The sequence below is a fragment of the Myxocyprinus asiaticus genome, chromosome 32, assembly GCF_019703515.2.
Source record: "Myxocyprinus asiaticus isolate MX2 ecotype Aquarium Trade chromosome 32, UBuf_Myxa_2, whole genome shotgun sequence".
NCBI lineage: Eukaryota > Metazoa > Chordata > Actinopteri > Cypriniformes > Catostomidae > Myxocyprinus > Myxocyprinus asiaticus.
The window spans coordinates 43,306,485-43,332,906 of NC_059375.1; the positions used below are offsets into that span (position 1 = coordinate 43,306,485).

At 35.8% G+C, this 26,422-nt stretch overlaps 1 protein-coding gene across 1 annotated transcript in view; it reads right to left on the reverse strand.

Moving 5' to 3' along the window:
- LOC127423227 (testican-2-like) overlaps positions 1-26,422 on the reverse strand; it is a 54,375-nt gene that overhangs the window by 19,104 nt on the left and 8,849 nt on the right. Inside the window, exons 2-5 of the mRNA XM_051667366.1 lie at positions 22,722-22,822; positions 17,835-17,880; positions 4,493-4,607; positions 1,772-1,877 (exon numbers count right to left, since the gene is read on the reverse strand). Of these exons, the coding sequence (XP_051523326.1) occupies positions 1,772-1,877; positions 4,493-4,607; positions 17,835-17,880; positions 22,722-22,822 (368 nt within the window). The remainder of the gene's footprint in view (positions 1-1,771; positions 1,878-4,492; positions 4,608-17,834; positions 17,881-22,721; positions 22,823-26,422) is intronic.

Below are 26,422 nucleotides of genomic sequence, written 5' to 3' on the forward strand. Positions count from 1 at the left end.
ATCAATATGATTCTTGAAGTCTTTCAAATAGTACTTAAACAGACAAAAATATATCAAATAAAAACTCTCATTCTCAGGAATGTGACTGTATAGTTTATTTTGTTGCACGTAATACCACAGTTCAAAAGATTTTCAAAAGAATCACAAAGTGAAATATGATTTCTGTAAGTCATCAAATACAAACGTCTGTTTAATGTGCCGATCACTGCTGCTGTAAGCACCAAATAGCTAAAAACTTTATATCTGCTTTGACCTTAGGCAGCTTTCTGAAAAATTTGCCATTTTTACTTGTCTGTGAGCTTGCTTGGCTGAATAATCTAATATTATGTCTTAGATGTCCAGAACAAATTATGCCATCCAGAAGGAAAAGCATGCAAAACAAATAACTGGAAATATATGTTATATATGTAATATATGTAATATATATTTCATTGCAAAGATGAGGAGCTTTCTAATGACACCTAGATTGAGTTTCTAGTCCACTCAGAGGCCGAGATATTCGATAAAATAACGAGGGTGGTGCATGAACTGAAAATTAGAATGAATGTCTATGGATGAGCACATCTGTGAGGGCTAAAATGTGTTCGGATCGGCATTTTGTGACAGAAGGTAGATGGAATAAAATAAGACCTTTTGGAGGTAGGTGGAGTGAACAGAACCAGAATTAGGTGCTTACAAAGTTAGGAAAAAAAAAAAAAAAAGATTAAAAAAATACAATTATATTTATCATAAGACTGTAAACATATATAATTTTATTTATGAATAATTGGAGTCTTTTTTTATTTGGGGGCCAGTGTTTGGCAAATAGTCCACAGTATGTGTAAATGGTGAGCTTTTAAATTTGAGTGTGAAAAATTGCAGACGGCAGCCCAAAAATGCCCCAGAGTTGAAGACGTTAAAAGTGCAAAAAGTATCAGTGGTAAAATACGCTGGCTACCTCCCCTGGAGTTCGCTAGTTCACTAGTTCGAATCCCAGGGCGTGCTGAGTGACTCCAGCCAGGTCTCCTATGCAACCAAATTGGCCCGGTTGCTAGGGAGGGTAGAGTCACATGGGGTAACCTCCTCGTGGTCACTATAATGTGGTTTGTTCTCGGTGGGGCGCATGGTGAGTTGAGCGTGGTTGCCGCGGTGGATGGCGTGAAGCCTCCACGCGCGCTATGTCTCTGTGGCAACGCGCTCAACAAGCCACGTGATAAGATGCGTGGATTGGTGGTCTCAGACGCGGAGGCAACTGAGATTCGTCCTCCGCCACCCGGACTGAGGCGAATCACTACGCGACCACGTGCAAAAAGTAGAGTAATACATTACATTTTCAATTTTTGTAACCGGATTACAGTTATTGATTTTCAATTTACTTAATTACCTTTATGCAGATTACTTGGGTTACACATATTTTTAAAATACTTTTATGTATAATACATGTAAAACGTGAATTATGTTCATATGTATGTCTGTTTGTGTTTCTGTGACAGCTGAAGGGCGTGCGCCTCCCAATGAGTCATTGAGAGAAATGAGTAGTGCTGAGTGTATGAACAAGGAGGAAATAAAGACAAATAAAGACTGTTGAGAAGAAAAAAAAAACTTTTCTGTGAAAATGGATATTAGAATGTAATTTAGAAGTAATTAGTAATGTGATTACTTTACAATGAAGCTATCAGTAAAGTCAGAAATCTGATTACATTTTTTAGAGAAGTGATTAGTATTAACTTACTCAACCCCCTAAAAGCACAACTTTGGGTGTGTTTGCTAGTGTATATGCGTGTGTGTGTACCTGTGATGAATAGTTATGTCCATCTGATCCACACACAGGAGTTGAGGACGTCACTGAACAGGGTTTACAGCTGTTAGAATGTGGCTTCAGTTCAGACTGTCTGATCCTACAACAAACACATCAAAAGCTCATCAATCCTCCATGGACCTGAGTTAAAGCAGACGCCAGTGTTCATATGGCGGCTGTAGGAATGGAAGACCTGCCTTACAGTTAAGAGAGCCAATCAGCGTTTTGATCCAGACATCGCTTGTCAGTTATCAATAAAAACACACGTGTGCATTAGCTGGACCAGCTTGAAAAATAGAATTTTTTAGCATGATCATGATTTTGGGCTTAACAAATAAACAATGCCATTTTCTTTTCATATTTCATTTTCCAAAATTATACTACTGTTTGAAAAATGTATTGTTGGCTACAGTTTCACTTGCTGTTTTTCAAAATATGAAGCAGTAAATAGTGTAAACTGCACAGTTTCAGTAAATAAGCTACACTGTAAAAAAAAGTCTGTAATTTTAACAGTAAAAAAACTGTATAAACTAGTGCTGTCAGTCGAATAATTTTTTTAATCATGATTAATCGCATCATTTCTTGTAGTTAATCGTGATTAATCGTAGATTTGAAACGTGCTGAAATTTGACACTATATATACTTCTTTTCTTGTCAAAATGCATTAATTTTCATCAAAGGAAAGAAAAGTCTAATACAAATTTTAATCGCAATTAATCGTCATAATTTATTGTAGTTAATCGTAATTAATCGCAGATTTGAAACGTGCTTAAATTTGACACTATATACTTCTTTTCTTGTCAAAATGCATTAATTTTCATCAAAGGAAAGAAAAGTCTAATAAAAATTTTAATCGCAATTAATCGTCATAATTTATTGTAGTTAATCGTAATTAATCGCAGATTTGAAACGTGCTTAAATTTGACACTATATACTTCTTTTCTTGTCAAAATGCATTAATTTTCATCTAAGGAAAGAAGTCTAATAAAAATTTTAATCACGATTAATCGCATACTTTCTTGTAGTTAATCGTGATTAATCGCAGATTTGAAAAGTGCTTAAATTTGACACTATATATACTTATTTTCTTGTCAAAATGCATTAAATTTCATCAAAGGAAAGAAAAGTCTAATAAAATTTTTAATCGTGATTAATCGCATAATTTCTTGTAGTTAATTGTGATTAATTGCAGATTTGAAAAGTGCTGAAATTTGACACTATATATATTTCTTTTCTTGTCAAATTGCATTAATTTTCATCTAAGAAAACTAAATAGTATGTAGCAATATAATGCTTTATTAACATTTTTCCAAACAAAGCCTTCCACAGTATAAAGATAGAAATGTACTAAAATATCACCAATTCGAGTAACATTAAATGTCAAAAATGTCTAAGTGGAAGTTTGACTAATTGAAAGAACTAGTCTCCAAATAGGTTGCATATTCATTGCAATGCGCATTAAATCTCTTAAACTCTCATCCACTGCAATATTAATCTGCCGGTAGACTGTGGCTATCCACTTTGTTACAGCAATTGTGAAGCTGCGTTCATGATTTGTGTCAGAGCGGCAACACCGCCAGTGCCAAGAGTCGCTTTGAACTCCACATGAAAAGCGCTTGAAGACAAAAAAGTCTCTTCTGTGTTTTGGTGATAGTTAAGACTTGTCGTGCTTCTGTGGTAATTAAAATGTGTGTTACATAGGCTGAAAAATACTTGGGTAATGTCATAAAATATCAATATATTGATCGGCACCTTATTTTATCAATATAAAATTTTGATTTCTATCAAAAGTCCCATCTGGGCTTGTTTTGTACATCAAATAGTGCTAAGAGTTCCTTTCTCTATCATTGTATTGCGATGGGAGAAAAGTGCCTCTGGTTGTTCCTTGCAGGATACTCAGCCTTACAGGGTCCATATGGTTAGGGCTAAGGTGGGGCGGGGTTATGGCATCTGCTGCCTCCCAGGAACAAACTGAGGCCCCTTTGTACAATGGCCACTCCTGCACACCTGTGTTTGTTTATGCATTCCCAGACATCCCTGCGTGACATCACATTTTATTATATTTTATGGGAATAGTTATGTTTCTTCTTATTTTTTTATATCAGTTATGTACATCGGCATGTCCTGTGTGATATTTTATGTAGTTTAGTTAATGTTTATTGCATTATTTTAGTGTCATAAGTGTTACCCTGATGGTGTTTTGTGTTTGTGCCTATACGTGTGTATTAATTATTGATGTCACTCTTAATGAACTTTAAGTCATTATGTGGCCTTTTGTAGCTACTACAGTGTTTAACAAAACATTTGAAAGTAAAAAAAATGCTGATTTTTATAGTTCATTTTAAAGTTGAAACATGTCATTTCAACTTACAGTGTTCACACGCTATTTAACATTACAATTTAAATGAGCGCCTAATCTTAGTACAGATTGTTTTACAGTATGAATCTGTCACAATGTAATGCAGCTGCACAAAGAGGCTGTTATTGAACTATATTGAACCCGACTGCAAACCCGCAGCTCGTGTGTGAACGCAGCAAAATACTGTTATTAATTTTACATGTGACGAGAATGTTTACATAGAAGTCTTAAAGGAACAGCAGCATTAAATGGCTAGATTAATTCTTAAGTTATCAGAGAAAGGAAGAAAAATGGTCATGAAAAACTACATTATGATTGTAGAAATAAAAAAAATATTTATATATAAAACAACTCACTTGTGTTCCAGTTTCTTGCGGTTGATGCACATGGCTTTCTGGTAACCCTGGGCAACACACACCTTATGACGACTGCATTTCACCTTCTGACATGGATCCTTAGTGGTATCAACACCTGTAAATGCAAAGCTGACAGTGAGATCCTGAGTTTTTCACTTCAACAAAAATGAAGTTAGAATTATTTTGGTGCCTGTATTTTTTACATTTCACTACTGTATATATATATATCATTGAATGATATCATTTTAATATACCAGACTACTAGAACTACTAAAATCTGCTTTGCAGTTTTAAACGTTCTTTTAACCACCATAGTAAGACAGATGGTGAAACAAAAGGCCACATGTTGACTTAACTTTCAATTAACAATAACTTAGTATAAAACTAGCACACAAATACAAAACACCATCAGGGTAACACGTGTGAAGTTAAAATAATGCAATAAACATGAACTAAATAACATTAAATGTAACATAAAACATCCCAATGTACATAACTGATAACAAAAATAAGAAGAAACATAAATATATTTTAATAATCACCCAATTATTGTTTTTCATCATAATTTTTATAACAGTTTTCACCATTAACTATAAGGTAAGTCATGCTTTTTGCTTCTTAAACACTTTTTTATAGTGTTTTACAGTAAAATTACATGTATTGTCTCTTTAAATCAAATATAAATTTTCACCGTTAACTATAAGGTAAGTCATACTTTATGCTTCTAAAAAATGTTTTAAATAATATTTTACTGTAAAATTGCACGTATTGTTTTATTAAATTATAATATAAATTTTCACCATTAACTTTAAGATGTCATACTTTATGCTTCTAAAAAAATGTAAAATTAAATTTTACTGTAAAATTACATGTATTTTATTGTTAAATAACATTTATATTTTCACCGTTAACTTTAAGATAAGTCATACTTTTTGCTTCTAAAAAAAAAATAATAATAATATTTTACTGTAAAATTACAGGTATTGTGTTGTTAAATAAAATCTACATTTCACCATTAACTATAAGTCATACTTTATGCTTCTAAAACAAATGTTAAATAATATTTTACTGTAAAATTACATGTATTGTATTGTTAAATAACATTTACATTTTCACCGTTAACTTTAAGATAAGTCATACTTTATGCTTCTAAAAAAAAATTAAAATAATATTTTACTGTAAAATTGCATGTATTGTCATTTTAAATGTTAACTATAATGTAAGTCATAATTTTTGCTTCTAAAATTATTTTTTATAATATTTTACTGTAAAATTACATGTATTGTGCTGTTAAATAAAATATACATTTCACCATTAACTATTAGATAAGTCATAATTTTTGCTTCTTACACACATTTTTATAGTATTTTACTGTAAAATTACATGTATTGTCTTGTTTTTTTTTTTTTTTTTTCCTTTTCTCCCAATTTGAAATGCCCAATTCCCACTACTCAGTAGGTCCTCGTGGTGGCGTGGTTACTCACCTCAATCCGGGTGGTGGAGGACAAGTCTCAGTTGACTCCACTTCTGAGACCGTCAATCCGTGCATCTTATCACGTGACTCGTTGTGCATGACACCACGGAGACTCACAGCATGTGGAGGCTCATGCTACTCTCCACGATCCACACACAACTCACCACACGCCCCATTGAGAGCGAGAACCACTAATCACGACCACGAGGAGGTTACCCCATGTGACTCTACCTCCCTAGCAACCGGGCCAATTTGGTTGCTTAGGAGACCTGGCTGGAGTCACTCAGCACATCCTGGATTCAAACTCGCGACTCCAGGGGTGATACTCAGCGGCCCCACATGTATTGTCTTATTAAAAGAAAGATAAGTCATACTTTTTGCTTCTTAAACACTTTTTATTTTAATAATATTTTACTGTAAAATTGTATGTATTGTCATGTTAAAATATTTTTTTTTCATCATACATGGTAATTTTTACTGTAGCATTTTTACATTATTTTTCTGTTTAAATTACTAAATTTTTTTACATTGTACTTTTCAGATAGCAATATCTTCTCACTGTTGTTTCCTAATGAAAGTTATGAGCATGTGATGCTCTAAGTATGGCACTAACAGATTTCACGATTGCATCAAGCAGCTTTACGAAAAACAGAAACCTTGAATCTCTATTTATCCGTCTGCACCGATTATTAATAATTTAAAACAGCGTGAGGAGAAGTAGCGTTCCACCACAGAATATACCATCTGTTTGAGATGTCTGTAAACTAAAATAGATAAACAAGACCATAAACAAATGACTCTAGGCCAACAACACATACGGCATAAACAGAGACGTTTACTGCTGTCAACGAGAATGAGGATGAGACTTTCTGTCAATAACACGAGAGCAAATCAGAAACTGCTCATTAACGGAGAGACGGGAGAATCTATTCCCCAGAGAAAACATATTTCCATACAAATATAATGACACAGCAGGAGGCAGGAATAATATGGGACATAGCAGCTGTGATCACAGGAATTACACCTGAATTGTGCACTTGTTTGCTTGGTATTACCATGTTTTTGGACATCATGGTTATTTCATTGTATTCTTTGAAGTATCTTGAAATGCCATGTAAATACCATGACTTTTCCAGTTCTTTATGATTACTGGATAAGGATTGCACTTAAAAGAGCAGTTTCTAGCAGATGAATTAAAGGAATGTTTGGTGTTCAACACAAGTTGAGCTCAATAGACAGTTTTTGTGGCATAATGTTGATTATCACAAAAATAATTTTGACTCATCACTCCTTTTCTTTAAAAAACAAAAATCTGGGTTATAATGGAAGTCAATGGGGCCAATCCGTGAAGGTTAAAAAACTCACTGTTTCAGAAGTATAGACACAATACGTAAACAATATGTGAGTTAAAATATTATTGTCAATATATTACTAACTACAGTCTAGAGTCTAGACCAACACAAAATAGGTATCGCTTGAAAGCTTAGAAGCTCTACTTTCCAATGCATGTAAACATTATGACCAAAACTGAACAAGTGCTTTGAAATTTGCAGACAAATCAGAAGTGTTCCGTTTTGATAATTTATGAAAAAAATTACACTGTACGTATTATTGTAATCAGTAAAAACATCAATCTGATCAAATAGCCATGTGTCATATGTTGTTGGAAAGATCTCAAAGAGTAGAATACAACCAGCTGATTTGTTTTACTCACAGATAAAAATATAGTGAGTAATAGCTAAGTGTATGTCTTTGACAATCATGTTTGTGTTGCTTATATGCCATGTTTTTGCTTATAGCTTAATAAACGGAACATAAAATGTCACATACCATTATTTAGAGGTGATTGTCTTTCAAACGAGCCCACACACAAGATAATCAGATGCATAGATCATTAGATAATCCACATGAAGCACAAAGTTACATATGGCCACCAGGAGATGGCGCCAAATACACGACACAGACTCAATGATGACTCAAATGACACAGAATGAAACTCATTCTGTGAAATCTCATTACTAAAATCATGTCTGCATGCTATGCAAACCTTTAGTCATTGTTGTGTTTGCATGTGTAAATAGTTCTTATGTACAATTATTATGTTTTATTTGCTTGGAGAGTCTTTTGGACACTATGATAAATTATTTTTGTAATGTTATAACTTTTGATTGCTTTGTCGTATCAACACATTTTTCTCAGATATAGTTGACATGATTGGGAACAAAACAAAAGCAGTTTTTCGGAGCCACCTTATTTACACCCAGAGATATATAATGTAAAATAAGAAAAAAAGTAAAGTTTTGGTTCATTTTTTTTTCAGCAGTTTCTTAGGCTGAGAGTCTCAGAATGTAAAAAATCTGAAAAGTTTTCTTTATAATGATACCAAACACTTGACCCTCCTTGTTTTTTTGTTTTTAGTTTTTTGTTGAGTTATAAGCCTTTAATTTTGGGTATGCCACTGACACAGGAAATCTTAAAAAAAAATACCTTCAGAGCTTAAAGGGTTAAATAACATTACAGCTCAAATAATACACTTTTTATCAGAAGAATTAATGTAAGTGCTTTTATAAAATTATAAGCATCACATTTCTGCCTTTCAACCCTCCAAAAATTGGCCCCATTGTTTTCCATTGTAAGTGTCTTACTGTAACCTCGATTTCTGGGGTTTTTTTTAAAGGAGAGACGAGTCTAAATTAATTTTTGTGGTAATCAACATTATGCCACAAATGCTGTCGATTGAGCTCAATTTGTATTGATCCTGGAATATTCCTTTAAACATAACAGGTTTACTCTAAGCCATTGTTATCAGTAACCTAGGTTGTTAACGCTGAATATTCACACACACCATATAAAACAACAGTGCCTCTCTCAATCACTCCAGCAGCTGAAATGATTACTCTGATATCTCTATTTTGCAGTGTCTCTCTCTCACTCTCTCTCTCTCTCTCAATCTTCTGGTGGGTTATAACGCTCAAACCCCCGTGAGGTGAGTAATGCCTGTGATTTTTCAGGGCTGCGTGATGGTATGGAGGGGGACCGCGTCTTTCTCTCTGCGGCACCGTTCTCTGCTTGGAGCTGAGCCGGAGGTGTTTCCATAGAAACATGAGCATGCTGCAATTTCAGCGCTATGATTCATACAAGCTTCATAAATGTATGTCACTCCCTCTGAAAGCAGCCCCCACAGACAGCCGCAGAGAAAAAGGCTTTAAAGTGTCAAAGGTGTGTGATTAAACACGGGACATTACCTCTGTGCAACCCATCTCATATTTTGGGGCGTATTTCTCTCATTGCGATTCCCAAAAGCCCACAATGGCAACTAGAGATTATTAGAAGTTCACATATTGAGGTCAGCAAAGGGACAGGGGGATGCTAAGAGTTTCGAGTAGGGCTGTATGACGGTAGAAATGTGTCAAATGGTAAAGATTTCTCCTATACAGTTTATAGTGCAGTAGATATATTTTTTGGCAGGACTGCTTTACGTTATTTACATGTGAGAGCGATGAAAAAACATGGAAGAATGGGAAATACAAAGCCGGATATGTTCCAAACAAGTCAAGACGAGGAAGAACTTAGGCACGATGTGAAGCTGACGTTATTTATTTACATTTGCCAAGCAATTGTCACAACTAGCCATATTAATATAGAATTCAGTGCATGTGTAGTCACAGATGTGCATATTTTGCAGCCTGGTCTCATGAACATTGTGACTGTATCAACATTTTTTGCTAAATGAAATGACGTGCTTCATTACACATTTTGCTGCAGTTTCACAGTAAAATGTCCAGCAGGGGGCGCCAAAAGCGAGTGAATTGGTGTCGTAATCAAACATGGTTTTTAAGGTTAATATTAGATGGACATTTTAATGAGTAAAATGTACCCCCCTAACCTAAAACTTTAACCTAAATCTAACCAGTAGTGTTTTAAAATGAAATACGACATGAAAAGCAAATTTTTTGAGCAAATTTTTTATAAACTTTTCAGGTGAGTTACTGTGGAAGCTAGTCACATTGGAATAAGTGTATAAATGTAAATGAGTCTGTAATACAAGCATTAAAATGTATCGTTTTTAAAATGATGCATTATAGTAAAAGTTTTGATATCATAACATAGCAGTGTGTGAGTAATAGAGCAAAAAACAAGTCTTTCTAAAGTCATAATTAGCTGTTGTAGACATGATCTGTGTGAAACTAAATAAAATGCACAGTTGTTGTAGCGCCTCTAGTGTTTATTTAACCAGGAAACTGCAGCGAAACGTAGAATGCAGCACATAAAAGTCAGTTTGCAAAAATTTTGTAACATTCATTCTATGAGGTATTTCGGCTATTTTACAAAGCCTTTGAATGTGGCTAATCCAATGAAAATATAAAGTCGGAATTTTCCTTTAGTACAGTTTTACTGTTTTCAGTCATTTGTTTTTAACTCTTTAAGCTCTGAAGGTGTTTTTAAAGAATTCATGTTTCAGTGGCATTCTCAAAATTAAAGGCTTATGACTCTACAAAAACAAACAAACAAGGAGGGTCAAGTGTTTGGTATCATTAACAATGTTTCCATCCAAGGATTTTTTGCGGAAAAAGTTTTAGCGCATCAAAATAAAGCTGATGGAAATGATAAAATTTCACAAGTGTCAACACAATATTTTTCCGATTAAGTTTAGCGCATAAATCATTTGTCAACACGTCATTTGTTGTGAAAAACTGGTTTGGACTGGTTTCTGTCACATGACAGAATTTACATCACATTTGTGCTCACAAGAAACAGCATAACGGAGAGGAACACTTGAGTTTTCCTCAATTTCTTTAAAAGAGACACTACCTACAGGGCCTGGGTAGCTCAGTGGTAAAGATGCTGGCTACCACCCTTAGAGTTTGCAAGTTCGAATCCCAGGGCGTGCTGAGTGACTCCAGTCAGGTCTTCTAAGCAACCAAATTGGCCCGGTTGCTAGGGAGGGTAGAGTCACATGGGGTAACCTCCTCGTGGTCGCTGTAATGTGGTTCTCGCTCTCGGTGGGGCACGTGGTGAGTTGTGCATGGATGCCGCAGTGGATGGCATGAAGCCATATCTCCGCGGTAACACGCTCAACAAGCCACGTGATAAGATGCGTGGATTGACGGTCTCAGATGTGGAGGCAACTGAGATTCGTCCTCCGCCACCCGGATTGAGGTGAGTCACTACGCCACCACGAGGACGTAGAGCGCATTGGGAATTCCAAATTGGGAGAAAAAAGGTACGCAATCTTTATTCTTGATGGAAGTTTCTCCAGACTTTTTATGGACTGTGTGTTCCTGAACCGGTAAAGATTAAGGCGTGTTTTACCAAAACAGCCGGTACAACCAAACAAACAAACATGTGAATCTGCACTGTCCAGCCTCTAAGCCTTATTTATGGTTGTTTAAGTTCCCCGAGTGTCTGAAGTGGCTGTTGGCCAATGAGAAGACGCACTTCTTTTTTATTGTATTGCAATAACAGACACGAATTTTCAGAACAGACAAACAAAAAGAGAAATAACCAAGAGAATTAAACAAAAGTGCCAAAATAATTAATATACAGATAAAAATATATATATAAGAGAGAAAGGATATGAAGGGAGTAATTAACTAATGAAAAAGAAATCAATAGTGTACAGATGCAGATAAAGTCATAAATAACAGAGCTATATGGGGTCATATTTGACCAAATGTTACATAAAGACACTGAAATTCGTTTTTACAGTCACCACACTCATTTTGAACCGGACAAGTTTTGATGTTTATTTTTTTGGAAGAGATGGAAAGAGTTTTAATGTAAATTCCAACATCTCTCTATAAATGACTGCAGATTACACTGGCTGTTGTGTATGGACTAATGCAGTGTTTCTCATGCTATCAAGTGTTTATTTACACATGTAAAAGAAAAATTAGAAAAGAACACAAGGGATTTGTGATTTGAGCAAAGTGCAGAGGAGTTTTTGTGTGTTGTTCAGACACCGCAGCCCCGCATTTCACAACATATTTTCTGCAGGGACAAATAAAATTACACAATGTGAACGGATTGTCCATATTTTAATTCAAGAGTGTAATTACAGGCTCACTAATGCCACCAGTTCTGTTGTATTTTTCCAAGTATTACAATCAATTTCTTCTAATGATCCCAGATTCAGACGAGCTACTTCTCCAATTCAATGTCCTCCCTGATATCTCCTACTGTTGCAATTATGTGAAATTAAACCGTAAACTGGCCCATTTCAATAAATTGTCTCTATTCTCCACATTTTAAACAAATGTGGGGACATTTGGGACACAAAAGGTCGGCTACAATTTGCGATATACACAAAATACTGTATGGAAATGGCTCAAGGGCAGATTTATTTTGCGCTAAAGCAAAACTTATGTGACAAAGTGTTTTTTTTTAAGAATGACATCATCACGCACACCATTTATCAATAAAAGGCAATTTGAATGGAAACGAGTAGGAGGCAGCAATTTTTGCAAACATTTTTTATGCATTTTCACTTTGTCAATAACAGAACAGCGAAAAAAGTGGATAGAAACTCAGCCTAAGAAACTGCTGCAAAATCACACAAAAAAATTCAGCCAAATTGTTATTTTTCTGATTTTACATTATATATCTGTGGGTGTAAATAGGGTGACTCCGAAAAACTGCTTTTGTTTTGTTCCCAATCATGTCAACTGTATCTGAGAAACAATTTGTGTTGATACAACAAAGCAATCAAAAGTTATAACATTACAAAAATAATTTATAGTAGTGTACAAAAATGTCTCCATGTGTCCAAAAGCCTCTCCAAACAAATAAAACATAATAATTGTACATAAGAACTAATTACACATGCAAACACAACAATGACTAAAGGTTTGCATAGCATGCAGACATGATTTTAGTAATGAGATTTCACAGAATGAGTTTCATTCTGTGTCATTTGAGTCATCATTGAGTCTGTGTCATGTATTTGGCGCCATCTCCTGGTGGCCATATGTAACATTGTGCTTCATGTGGATTATCGAATGATCTATGTATCCGATTATCTTGTGTGTGGACTCAATTGAAAGATAATCACCTCTTCTAAGTAATGGTATGTAATATTTTATGTTCCGTTTATGTTTCGTGAAGTTATAAGTGAAAACTTGGCATATAAGCAACACCAACATAAATGTCAAAGATATATACTTAGCTATTACTCACTATATTTTTGTCTATGAGTGAAACAAATAGACTGGTTGTATTCTACTCGTTGAGCGCTTTCCAACAACATATGACACATGGCTATTTGATCAGTTTGATGTTTTTACTGATTGCAATAATATGTACAGTGCAATTTGTTTTTATAAATTATAAAAACCGAACACTTCTGATTTGTTTATTGTTCCACTATTATTGTTAAGAACATCTAATAACAGTGCTGCCAATGTTAATAATAATTTTTCATTATTAATATTAATTGTTCCCAGTTTGTTAACAACGTTGTTCCAATCTCACAGTTTTACTACTAAACAAAGTCATCCCTTACAGCTGAGTGATCTACCAAAACCTATTTGAGAATCGGTTCGAACAAGTAATTGAAAAGAATCAGTTCAAATGAACGATTCATTTGTGAATCGGTCATCACTACTTTAACTTCTAAACAAAAAGTCGGAATTATCAGTTTTATAATATTAGTTTTATTAGTCTTTTGTTTTTAACTCAAGAGTTACAAGATAATTTTATCTTAAAGAATTGGGAATTCGTTTGGATGGTTTGTTTCATTAAATCGGTTCAAAATATGATTTATAATTGAGTCATCACTTAAAAGTGTTCTCAGAAGTCACCTTGCGGCATTTCATGATTAATTTTTGTAGACAATTTGCTTTTTATCACAGTATTTTCACTATTAGTTTATACAGATTGAATCAAATGTTGTTTATTGTTCCAATATTGTTGTTAAGAAAATCACTCACAACAGTGCTGCCAATATTAATAATAATGCTAATTATTAATATTAATTGTTCCCAGGAGCCTGGGTAGCTCAGCGAGTATTGACGCTGACTATCACCCCACTCAGCTCGCCCTGGATTCGAACTCGCGACTCCAGCCAGGTCTCCTAAGCAACCAAATTGGAACGGTTGCTAGGGAGGGTTGAGTCACTTGGGGTAACTTCCTCGTGGTCGTGATTAGTGGTTCTTGCTCTCAATGGGGCGTGTGGTAAGTTGTGCGTGGATCACGGAGAGTAGCATGAGCCTCCACATGCTGTGAGTCTCCGCGGTGTCATGCACAACGAGTCACATGATAAGATGCGTGGATTGACGGTCTTAGAAGTGGAGACAACTGAGACTTGTCCTCCATTACGCAGATTGAGGTGAGTAACCGCACCACCATGAGGATCTACTAAGTAGTGGGAATTGGGCATTCCAAATTGGGAGAAAAGGGGATAAAAAATAAATAAAATAAATAATTAATTGTTCCCATTTTGATAACAACATTGCACCCATCTCACCGGTTTACTCTTAAACAAAGTCTTCCTTTACAACTGAGTAGTTTAACCCTCCTATGGTATTCGGTCATTTTTGACCAAAATAAATTTTCCTCATATAATAAAAATGGTTTCTTTTATCTGAGCAGTACAAGACTTGGTGAATTCTCCTCCATTTGCCATCTGAACATGATAGACTGACCATTGAAAATGAATGAGAAAGACCAAAAAACAAAGTATTTTTTTTTATCTGTCAAATACAATCAGTAAATCAGCCACAATGTAGAAAAAAAACCAGACAGAAATTACAGGGTGAGACTCTAAAACATCCTCAGTGCAAAACATACACACCCACTCACATTTACACACACAAAAATTAACTATAACACAGAGCCTTTTTTTCACACACACTCAGAAATAAAGGGGTGAGACGATAACACACTCACAATGCAGAACACACAAACACAACCACACACACACACACAGAAGACCAGGGCATCAGTAAGTGGAGCTCTACAGTTATCTTTTTGTCATTGCTGGCATTACAAGTTATCTGTTGTTTTCCAGCTGATGACAGCCATCTGACACTCTATCTCTCTCTCTTTCTCTCTCTCTCTCTCTCTCTCTCTCACACACACACACACACACACACACACACACACACACGCACTCTCTCACACACACACACACTCATTTGTACAATACATTTTTACTAAAGAAAGTTTGAAATTGCAAAATATTTACTCTTGAGTCTTCTGTTTTATACTCTAATTGAGTTTACAGAATTTTGCAGTTCATTTCTGTTTCTTGATGTTCATATTCTTGACATTATTATGCATTTACTTTGAGTTATTACATTTTTATGTTTGAAATAAATTATTGGTAGAACAATTTTTATTTTGTGTCTTCACTTTGTAACACCATGGTCAGGTTTGATTGCAAACATAATGACATTAACTGCAAAAACTGACACTTTAAATCCATTTTAAAATGCTAAACTTTGACAAATAATAGTTTGATAATGTCTAAATATATATCTAAATGCATATCTTGTGATAAAATATATAATTAGGTTAGAACAAGCCATCAGACTATACAGTAGGTGTCTACAGTCATCTACTGGCTCTTACTGGCATGATTTTCAAGTCATGTTATTGCTATGTCATGTTTCAACTTATAGAAGTGTAGGTTCTGATTTATTTATTTTATTTTATTATTATTTTTGCTTATTTGTATATGCAAATTAATGTTAAAATGTATAAATTTGCATGTAAATAAGATCAAAATAGCATAAAATCTCAAAAGAAATTCATAATTTTATTATCCGGCCAAAAATGACCTTTTCAGTACCACAGGAGGGTTAAAAGAATCGGTTCAAATGAATGATTCATTTGCAAATTGGACAAAAAAGAGAAAATAATCAAATTAGATGGAGTACCTTTCATTTGTAAAGTATTTAATTCACTGGATCATCCAAAATAGGAATTAGCACATGATTATTGAATATATGAACTTTTTTTCATTGAATTCTATAATTCTATAATGAATAAATGCAATGTTTAAATGCTGTTATGATGGTGTGACTATAAAGCTTCATATCAGTTCATTTGACCAAAGGGAATAACTGAATTAAAATATGTAGAGCCGTGCCTGCAGAAATCTCTTCAATGAATCAAGATCCTTTTTTCACCCCGTTATAATCTGCATGCTCAAACAAAGACTCATTATTTTTATTCCACTATCTGACAGGTGTAACATATTCGGTCCCGCCAGTCCTGTAATTACTGTCACATTAAATAGGATTTCAAACGGTAATGTAAAATTGTCTGTAGGTCTTTAAGTCAACATGACAACACTGCTTTAGAGTTATTGGCCACCAGACACACTCTCCAATAAAGAGGCTTGCAAGAATTCAATACAGGCATGAAATATTCACTAAAACTAGACCGTGTGCATGGTGGATTAGACCGCACATTCAGCAGCTGAACTGAACAAAGGCTGGGTCTGAACTGTTAATGTCTGTCTCTACATAAAAAGCAACCTGAATGTAATTTTGAATTTATATTTCATGGCATGACGGACAAATTCATACCAACTGGAGCTTCTGAACTGTTTGAGAATAAAGCCTGTGAACGTTCTTTTGCAGCCGTGTTCCTGCAGAGAGCTGCGACACCCTCCACTGCACCCTAACATGACGTTACGAGCAGCAGAATAAATGCATTTCACTTGTGAGGATGAATTGTATTTGTGTAAAAATGGAAATGCAGTCTGAGCCGAGCTACAGAGCTTTTCAGAGACACGCTGAGTGGGTTTACTCTGAGCAGAGAGGAAAGATCCAGTTACCTTAAAGATTTCCATTTAATTGAGACTGTTCAAGCCTAGCGGCTAATGGCAAGTTTATCACAGTGTTTCAACAGTGCTTCTGTCGATCCATGTTATTTCAACTGTATTTAAAAAAAATCGTGTTTAGACCTTATTTTGTGTTCCAGTCATTTTGAACCGGACAACACTTTTTTTTTTCTTTTTGTTACGTTTGGTAACTTCTTGTTTTGCGAAATCTGAAGTTCATTTTCTACTCAAAATTACCCGTGCATGATAAAAAAAAAAAAAAATCTATTGATTTTCACCGTCGTCGTGTTTTGTGCACCAACTGTTGAGGTTTTTGCGCGCAGCTTTGTATCTTGTTTTAACCATCGGTAATGTAAGGTGATGTTGTCTAATATGTCAAGTGCTACGTTTAATTATGAGTAAACTTCCAAATGTGATATGTTCTGATAAAATGTTTATGTAAATTATACCAAGTTTATTTAAGTACCATGTACATGGTAGATTTGTAAGTGAAAGTTACTGTATTTACTAAAATGTTTAAGTTCAGTTTACTCACTTTAATCAATATTATGTTATGAAGTTAAGTAGATTTTATTTAATTTTATACCATTAAATTTACTTAGAAAAACTGTGCACAAACTTGCGAAATTAAAATGAAGGAAATCTTACTAGTCATTTTTTTTTCCAGTGTAGTGCCGATAATTTAGAGAGTCGCGATAACCTTTTTTTGACAATGCCTTACCCATCAACGTTTAAGGAGTGAGTGGATAACGTGAAGATATTAACTAAGGTGAATTACGTTGATATTAACTACTTTGAGTTGTTATAACAGCCAACAACTGTACAAGTTGAGCCTGAACAATTTTTTACTTCAACTAACATTTAAATTGGTTGTTGTTTTCCATCTGGAACACTCGTACTGGCGGTTTTTTACTTCTTATGTAGTCCAGTGGCGATTAGAATCATCATGGTGGAGCCCAGTCGTTAGTCAAGAAAACTATTAATAACACTGGTGTAGAACTGTCAAATGGTTTTAAGAAAGAGGACGCTTTTCCATATTGTATGACAATAAAGACCAAGAGAGACATTTTGATACTCACTTTCATCAGAAGTCTGTGGATCTTTCAGTGTACGGATATAGTCATCCTGAGAGAAACACAAAAGAGAATCATTACAATTCACGTTAATGAGGTGTAAAATAAAACATATGAGTACTAAGTCTGAGTACCAATGTAAGATACAAAGAGTGATTGTCACAGGTACTTTCAACGCTGGTACCAAAATCGGGGATGTGTGAAGTTTACAGCTTTAAACCTTAATTTGTAACTTTGCTATGTTGTAGCAACAAACATTGCATAAGCATGCTATTTAAATATATTAAATGAAATACACCAGAATGGTTAACAGGGTTGCAGATGTACCCTAAATAAAGCAATCAATCAGTAGGGGTTACGGTAGCTAGTTTGGCATCAAATGATGGTTTGTAGTTATTGGTAAATGTATAATCCTATTTGCCATTTGTTTGATCATTCTTTTTATAAATGTGACAGTTTACTGATCTGCTGAGTGTTGGACACTATGGAGCCCCTTTAGGCTTTGTTCACACTGCAGGAAAAATCAAATTTATTCTCAGATCCGTTTTTTTAGACTGACTGTTCAAACACATAAAAATCCGATCCGATTGTTTTAAAAGAAGATGCTGAAAGTTCGTCAGACTTTTTGCCAGTAGAAGTTTTGCTTCTACACAATAAAGAAGGCTATTAGTTATAATCTAACCAAAATAAGTTTTGCGTTCCCTCATAATAAGTTTTGCGTACCCTCGAAATAAATTTTGCATTCCCACCTAATAGTTTGCGTTCCCTCGCAATACGTTTTGTGTTCCCTTGCATTAAGTTTTGCGTTCCCTCAAAATACGTTTTGTGTTCCCTCGTAATAGTTTGCATTCCCTCGCAATAAGTTTTGCATTCCCTCAAAATACGTTTTGCGTTCCCTCGCAATAAATTTTGCGTTCCCTCGAAATAAGTTTTGCATTCCTTTGTAATAGTAGCGTTCCCTCGTAATAAGTTTTGTGTTCCCTCGCAATAGTTTTGCATTCCCTCGTAATAGTTTGCATTCCCTCGCAATAAGTTTTGCGTTCCCTTGCATTAAGTTTTGCTTTCCCTCGCAACAGTTTAAGTTCCCTCGCAATAAGTTTTGAGTTCCCTCGCAATAAGTTTTGCGTTCCCTCGAAATAAGTTTTGCATTCCTTTGTAATAGTTTGCGTTCCCTCACAATAGTTTTGCTTTCCCTCACAATAGTTTTGCTTTCCCTCGCAACAGTTTAAGTTCCCTCGCAATAAGTTTTGCGTTCCCTCGAAATAAGTTTTGCGTTTCCTCGAAATAAGTTTTGCATTCCTTTGTAATAGTTTGCGTTCCCTCACAATAGTTTTGCTTTCCCTCGCAACAGTTTAAGTTCCCTCGCAATAAGTTTTGAGTTCCCTCGCAATAAGTTTTGCGTTCCCTCGAAATAAGTTTTGCATTCCTTTGTAATAGTTTGCGTTCCCTCACAATAGTTTTGCTTTCCCTCGCAACAGTTTAAGTTCCCTCGCAATAAGTTTTGAGTTCCCTCGCAATAAGTTTTGCGTTCCCTCGAAATAAGTTTTGCATTCCTTTGTAATAGTTTGCGTTCCCTCGCAATAAGTTTTGCGTTCCCTGAAAATAAGTTTTGTGTTCCCTCTAAATAAGTTTTGCATTCCTTTGTAATAGTTTGCGTTCCCTCGCAATAAGTTTTGCGTTCCCTGAAAATAAGTTTTGTGTTCCCTCTAAATAAGTTTTGCGTTCCCTCCCAATAAGTTTTGCATTCCCTCGTAATAGTTGCGTTCCCTCACAATAAGTTTTGCTTTCCCTCTAAATAAGTTTTGCGTTCCCTCCCAATAAGTTTTGCATTCCCTTGTAATAGTTGTGTTCCCTCACAATAAGTTTTGCGTTCCCTTGAAATACGTTTTGCGTTCCCTCCTAATAGTTTGCATTCCCTCACCATAAGTTTTGCGTTCCCTCGAAATACGTTTTGCGTTCCCTCCTAATAGTTTGCGTTCCCTTGCAATAAGTTTTGCGTTCCCTCAAAATAAGTTTTGCGTTCCCTCGTAATAGTTTGTGTTCTCTCGCAATAAATTTTGCATTCCCTCGAAATAAGTTTTGCATTCCTTTGTAATAGTTTGCGTTCTCTCACAATAGTTTTGCTTTCCCTCGAAATAAGTTTTGCATTCCTTTGTAATAGTTTGCGTTCCCTCGCAATAAGTTTTGTGTTCCCTGAAAATAAGTTTTGTGTTCCCTCTAAATAAGTTTTGCGTTCTCTCCCAATAAGTTTTGCATTCCCTCGTAATAGTTGCGTTCCCTCACAATAAGTTTTGCGTTCCCTTGAAATACGTTTTGCGTTCCCTCCTAATAGTTTGCATTCCCTCACCATAAGTTTTGCGTTCCCTCGAAATACGTTTTGCGTTCCCTCCTAATAGTTTGCGTTCCCTCGCAATAAGTTTTGCGTTCCCTCTAAATAAGTTTTGCGTTCCCTCCTAATAGTTTGCGTTCCCTCACAATAAGTTTTGCTTTCCCTCGAAATAAGTTTTGCGTTCCCTCTTAATAAGTTTTGCGTTCCCTCCTAATAGTTTGCGTTCCCTCACAAAAAGTTTTGCGTTCCCTCACAAAAAGTTTTGCGTTCCCTCGAAATAAGTTTTGCGTTCCCTCCTAATAGTTTGCGTTCCCTCCTAATAGTTTGCGTTCCCTCGCAATAAATTTTGCGTTCCCTCGAAATAAGTTTTGCATTCCTTTGTAATCGTTTGCGTTCCCTCGCAATAAGTTTTGCGTTCCCTCAAAATAAGTTTTGTGTTCCCTCGTAATAGTTTGCGTTCCCTCACAATAAGTTTTGCATTCCCTCTAAATAAGTTTTGCGTTCCCTCCCAATAAGTTTTGCATTCCCTCGTAATAGTTGTGTTCCCTCGCAATAAGTTTTGCGTTCCCTTGAAATACGTTTTGCGTTCCCTCCTAATAGTTTGTGTTTCCTCGCAATAAGTTTTGCGTTCCCTCCTAATAGTTTGTGTTCCCCCACAAAAAGTTTTGCTTTCCCTCGAAATAAGTTTTGCGTTCCCTCCTAATAGTTTGTGTTTCCTCGCAATAAGTTTTGCGTTCCCTCCTAATAGTTTGTGTTCCCACGCAATAAGTTTTGCATTCCCTCTAAATAAGTTTTGCGTTCCCTCCCAATAAGTTTTGCATTCCCTCGTAATAGTTGTGTTCCCTCACAATAAGTTTTGCGTTCCCTTGAAATACGTTTTGCGTTCCCTCCTAATAGTTTGTGTTTCCTCGCAATAAGTTTTGCGTTCCCTCCTAATAGTTTGTGTTCCCTCACAAAAAGTTTTGCTTTCCCTCGAAATAAGTTTTGCGTTCCCTCCTAATAGTTTGTGTTTCCTCGCAATAAGTTTTGCGTTCCCTCCTAATAGTTTGTGTTCCCTCACAAAAAGTTTTGCGTTCCCTCGAAATACGTTTTGCGTTCCCTCCTAATAGTTTGTGTTCCCTCACAATAAGTTTTGCGTTCCCTCGAAATAAGTTTTGCGTTCCCTCCTAATAGTTTGTGTTTCCTCGCAATAAGTTTTGCGTTCCCTCCTAATAGTTTGTGTTCCCTCACAAAAAGTTTTGCTTTCCCTCGAAATAAGTTTTGCGTTCCCTCCTAATAGTTTGCGTTCCCTCACAATAAGTTTTGCGTTCCCTCAAAATAAGTTTTGCGTTCCCTCGTAATAGTTTGCGTTCCCTCACAATAAGTTTTGAGTTCCCTCGAAATAAGTTTAGCGTTCCCTCCTAATAGTTTGCGTTCCCTCACAATACGTTTTGCGTTCCCTTGAAATAAGTTTTGCGTTCCCTCCTAATAGTTTGCGTTCCCTCACAATAAGTTTTGCGTTCCCTCGAAATAAGTTTTGCGTTCCCTTGAAATAAGTTTTGCGTTCCTTCCTAATAGTTTGCATTCTCTCGCAATAAGTTTTGCGTTCTCTCTAAATAAGTTTTGCGTTCCCTTCTAATAGTTTGCATTCTCTCGCAATAAGTTTTGCGTTCTCTCTAAATAAGTTTTGCGTTCTCTCTAAATAAGTTTTGCGTTCTCTCTAAATAAGTTTTGCGTTCCAGCATAATAGTTTGTGTTCCCTCGCAATAGTTTGCGTTCCCTCACAATGAGTTTTGCATTCCCTCACAATAAGTTTTGTGTTCCCTCAAAATAAGTTTTGCGTTCCCTCAAAATAAGTTTTGCGTTCCCTCACAATAAGTTTTGTGTTCCCTCACAATAAGTTTTGCATTCCCTCACAATAAGTTTTGCGTTCCAAAACTATTTCAGGAAAAAAAAAATTCCCGCCCTGTCCTCTAAGGGGCTCCATAGAATACAGACATTTGACTTGTCCGAAAACAGCTCTTTTTCATGTTAGATTTATTTTATGATAGATAATAATTTTCTTATAGTTCTCATTAAAAAACAATTTTTTTTTTTTTTTTTAAATGTGTTCCCTATTTGTGTAAAGTGCCCATAATGGAGCATCAGTCACATCACTAGAAATCATTAGAGGCTAAAACGCAAGAAAATTTCTTTGTTTGTTTCCATGTGAACAAAAAGTCAATTGAGTTCACACCTGCAGGAACAGTTAAAACTTAAAACTGCTAATTTGAGCAGCATGCTAATTAATTATCAGAAACATCAGTTTCGGTTATAAACTGCAAATAATAATTTCTTCCTGATTATAACAGACATTGCCCTTGCAAAATTCATCATATCAATGTTATTGTGGTTTTATGGGTTGTTGCTACAGTTTGTGGCTGCTAAGGTGTTCTGACTGATTTTAGTGTCTGTGATACTGAAAACCAGATTGTTCTAAACAGGAAGATCAGGAGCCATCTGCTCTGAGTCGGCTCTGTCCATGAAACACAGACATCACAGTGAAACACATTACAGCAAACGACACATTAAACAAAGATACCAACCTCGACTTCCTTCAGTGGCGTACGGCAGGAGAGCAGGTACGGAGACAGGGAGAGAAAATAAGATGTAAATTTAGAAACATATGAAAGAGGACAGCTCAGTGCTTCACATGCACTTTAATTGTCATTTATTAATATGATCAGGGTGAATATGTGAGCTGAGGGATTTCCTGCGGCATGCAGCGGGCAGCACGTCTCAGGGAATTACTGCAGCTTACTGTTTTAAAATGACACTGTTTCTGAAAGGACACCACAAGACCTGAGAATTTCAGCTCATTTGTCACTGAAGTGTTGGGATGTATTATTAAAGTGTGTTATATGAAAAAAATAACCTTTATCTCTTGTTTTCTCTTTTTCTGTGTTTCTGCATCTGCAACTCTGGAGTCAGTATTCAAAAAACCCACAACACTTAAAAGTGAAATTGTGGGGGTCCTGGGTATCTCAGTGAGTATTGACGCTGACTACCACACCTGGAGTAGCGTGTTCAAATCCAGGGTGTGCTTAATGACTCCAGTCAGGCTTCCTAAGCAACCATTTGGCCCTGTTGCTAGGGAGGGTAGAGTCACATGGGGTAACCTCCTCGTGGTCGCTATAATGTGGTTCTCGCTCTCGGTGGGGCACGTGGTGAGTTGTGTGTGGATGCCACAGAGAATAACGTGAAGCCTCCACACGCGCTACGTCTCCGCTGTAACACGCTCAACAAGCCACATGATAAGATGTGCGGATTGACGGTCTCAGACGTGGAGGCAACTGAGATTCATTCTCCACTACCCGGATTGAGGCGAGTCACTATGCCACCACGAGGACTTAGAGCGCATTGGGAATTGGGCATTCCAAATTGGGGGGAAAAGGGGAGAAAAATAATAATAATTAAAAATTAAAAAAATAATTAAATTATTTTATAAATAATCATTTTATTTTATATCTTTAATATTAAATATTAAATAATAATATTATCGATTATTTAATCCATTCTATTAGATTATTTAACATCTAAAATAATATTTTTACACTTTTTGCATAATTTGGGAAAGTTACAGCTTGATTAAAAATGATGGCCAATAAATAGTGATATTTCCCTTGTTTTTCTTTGTTTTGTCTCATATTTCAAACTCTTCACTGACACTTTTGTCCACTTGGTTAACAAGTACACTAACTTTTGAAAACACTTTATTAGAGGCAAAATTGATTGGTGTGGTGGAAATGATGGAAGAGCCTGAAGTTGAAGGATATATGCATTGGTACCTCATAATTTGGCCATCATATGATATATTAGGCATCTCTACCTTTTCGAACAACTTTCGCATAGGGAGCACATATAATGCTTTAAAATGCTGTATAGATATACTGTAGGCAACTTAACTAGGTTCTCTCATTTCCCCTGCAGATTAGTTTGTGTTACGCAAGAATGCTTTAAACTTGAACACACGTAAGATCTAAGACCTTCAGTAGAACCCAGATGTATGCGACTGAATCAGATGCTGAATGTCATCAGACACAGAGTGACAGCAGCTTGACTTCAGCTCAGTTTTCTCATTATTATGTAGTCGAGATCCTGCAGTGAATCCTACTGGGAAGTGCTGTTGAAATTTTGTTCCAATCTAATTTGCATGCTTCACGCTGTGCTGGGGCTTCACATGCATACTAAATTGACATCCAAACATCCGTATGTGTGGCTTCAGTCAAGACAATCAGTTTGTAATTTTGCAGCATTTAGGAGCTTCTCTGTGCAATTAATGCAAATGAATCCTTTAAGGAGTAGGACAATGTAAACTAAACTGAAAAAAGACAGAATGACGGTAAAAGTGCATGAGCTGTTAATTCTGACTGGGTGAGCTGTGTTTGAAGTGGTTAATAACGCAGATACATGTTCACCTGTGATTGCGCATTCTATATCAATGCAAGTTGCTACTTTGCCTGGAAACCATAAACAATGAAGAAGAATTATTGCCATTTTTATTATCAAAGGAATGTTCCGGATTCAATTCAAGGTAAGTTCAATTAACAGCATTTGTTATGTTATATAATGTTGATTCCCACCAAAACATTATTTGACTTTCAGTGTGAAAATAATTAAAAAACTGCACTATTACAGTGAGGCACTTACAATAGGAGGTCGACCGATATATCGGTTTTTACCGATTAATCGGTGCCGATAGTTGCTTTTTGGAACTATCGGTTATCGGCAAAAATATGCCGATATTTGCTGTTTTTTATAATTTCATCATTTCAAAATATGACTCCCCAGTGTATACTTAAAAGTCCTGCGTTATGCACCAAATCTTCATTTCTTCTGGTTATTATTGGGATTTTGGTTGAACAATAAACTGCATCTGGGATTTTATTCATTTTGGACTCTTTGTCTTTGCCCACCATAGTAAAGAAAGAATATGATTTTTTTTTTTGACATTCTATAAATCAATTTTAAAAACTATCGGGCGATTAATCGGTTATCGGCCTTTACCACCACCTTAGTTATCGGTATCGGCAAAATCCACTATCGGTCGTCTCTACTTACAATGGAAGTGAATGGGGCCAGTCCAGTAATGCTTCAATACACCTCGTTTCAAAAGTATAGCCACAAGATGTAAACATGATACATGTTAACGGGATTTTAGTGTAATAAAATCACTGACTAATTGTATCAGTGTAAAGTTACCCAATATTGCAACTTATAACCCTATAATATCGGTATTGAATATAACGCTACACAAATAAGGTTAGTAAGTGATTTTATCACAGTAAAATCATGTTAACGTATAATGTTCACATCCTGTGGCTATACTTTTGAAAAGAGGTGCATTTTAGCATTTTTGGACTGGCCCCATTCACTTCCATTGTAAGAGTCTCACCGTAACCACTTCTAATAAACGAAGGGGCGAGTCAAAATTATTTGTAGTAATTAGCATTTTGCCACTAATGCTGTTGATTGAGCATAACTTGTATTAATCCCAGAACATTCCTTTATTAAAAACACCCCTTAACTGTGTTAAAATACTGTAATGCATGGAATCGAGTGGCTTATTGCTTTATTGACACAATATGCAAATGGTCCGTTTTTAAATCCGACCAGAGCTTGAAACCCCTGTTATAGAGTTAACAATTCTGTGTCATTTTGTCTCCGAATGATTGACAAAATGTGTGCTGACTGACAGGTTAATGACCCTGCAGCTTTCTGTAATGAAAGCCCGTCCATATAAGTCAAATTGCTTTGGCACCGAAAACACTACATGTCACTCTTACAGCCTCAAAAGCGCTTCTCTGCCCGTCAATCTGAGATCTGTGAAGTGGGCAAGACTATTTTTCCCCAAATACTTCTCTCTGTTTTATTTTCAGAAAAAAAAAAGAGTATTTTCTTTGCAGCTTGCATGCAGAAAGCCTAGAGAGAAGACAGTAAGGGAGTGTCTACTACCTACATAGGCAGCTGTCTTCTAAGTAGAAGTGTAAAGATGCATCATTCTGACAGAGACATTTTGATGCACCGATTACAGAAACTATTATTGATACTTTGATAATCAGAGACTGTTCTGAAGGTTGATTAATGTGACATCTTATGCAGCATGCATGAAAAGATAAAAAATTTTTATCTTGCGTGATATGTGCCGCAAGCAGTCCTGCATGACACTACGGTAAAATTCTCGTGCTTGAAAAGCTCCGTTCTGCCTCCTCTTTTTTTTTCATACGAAAAGGGAACTCGCTGTTCC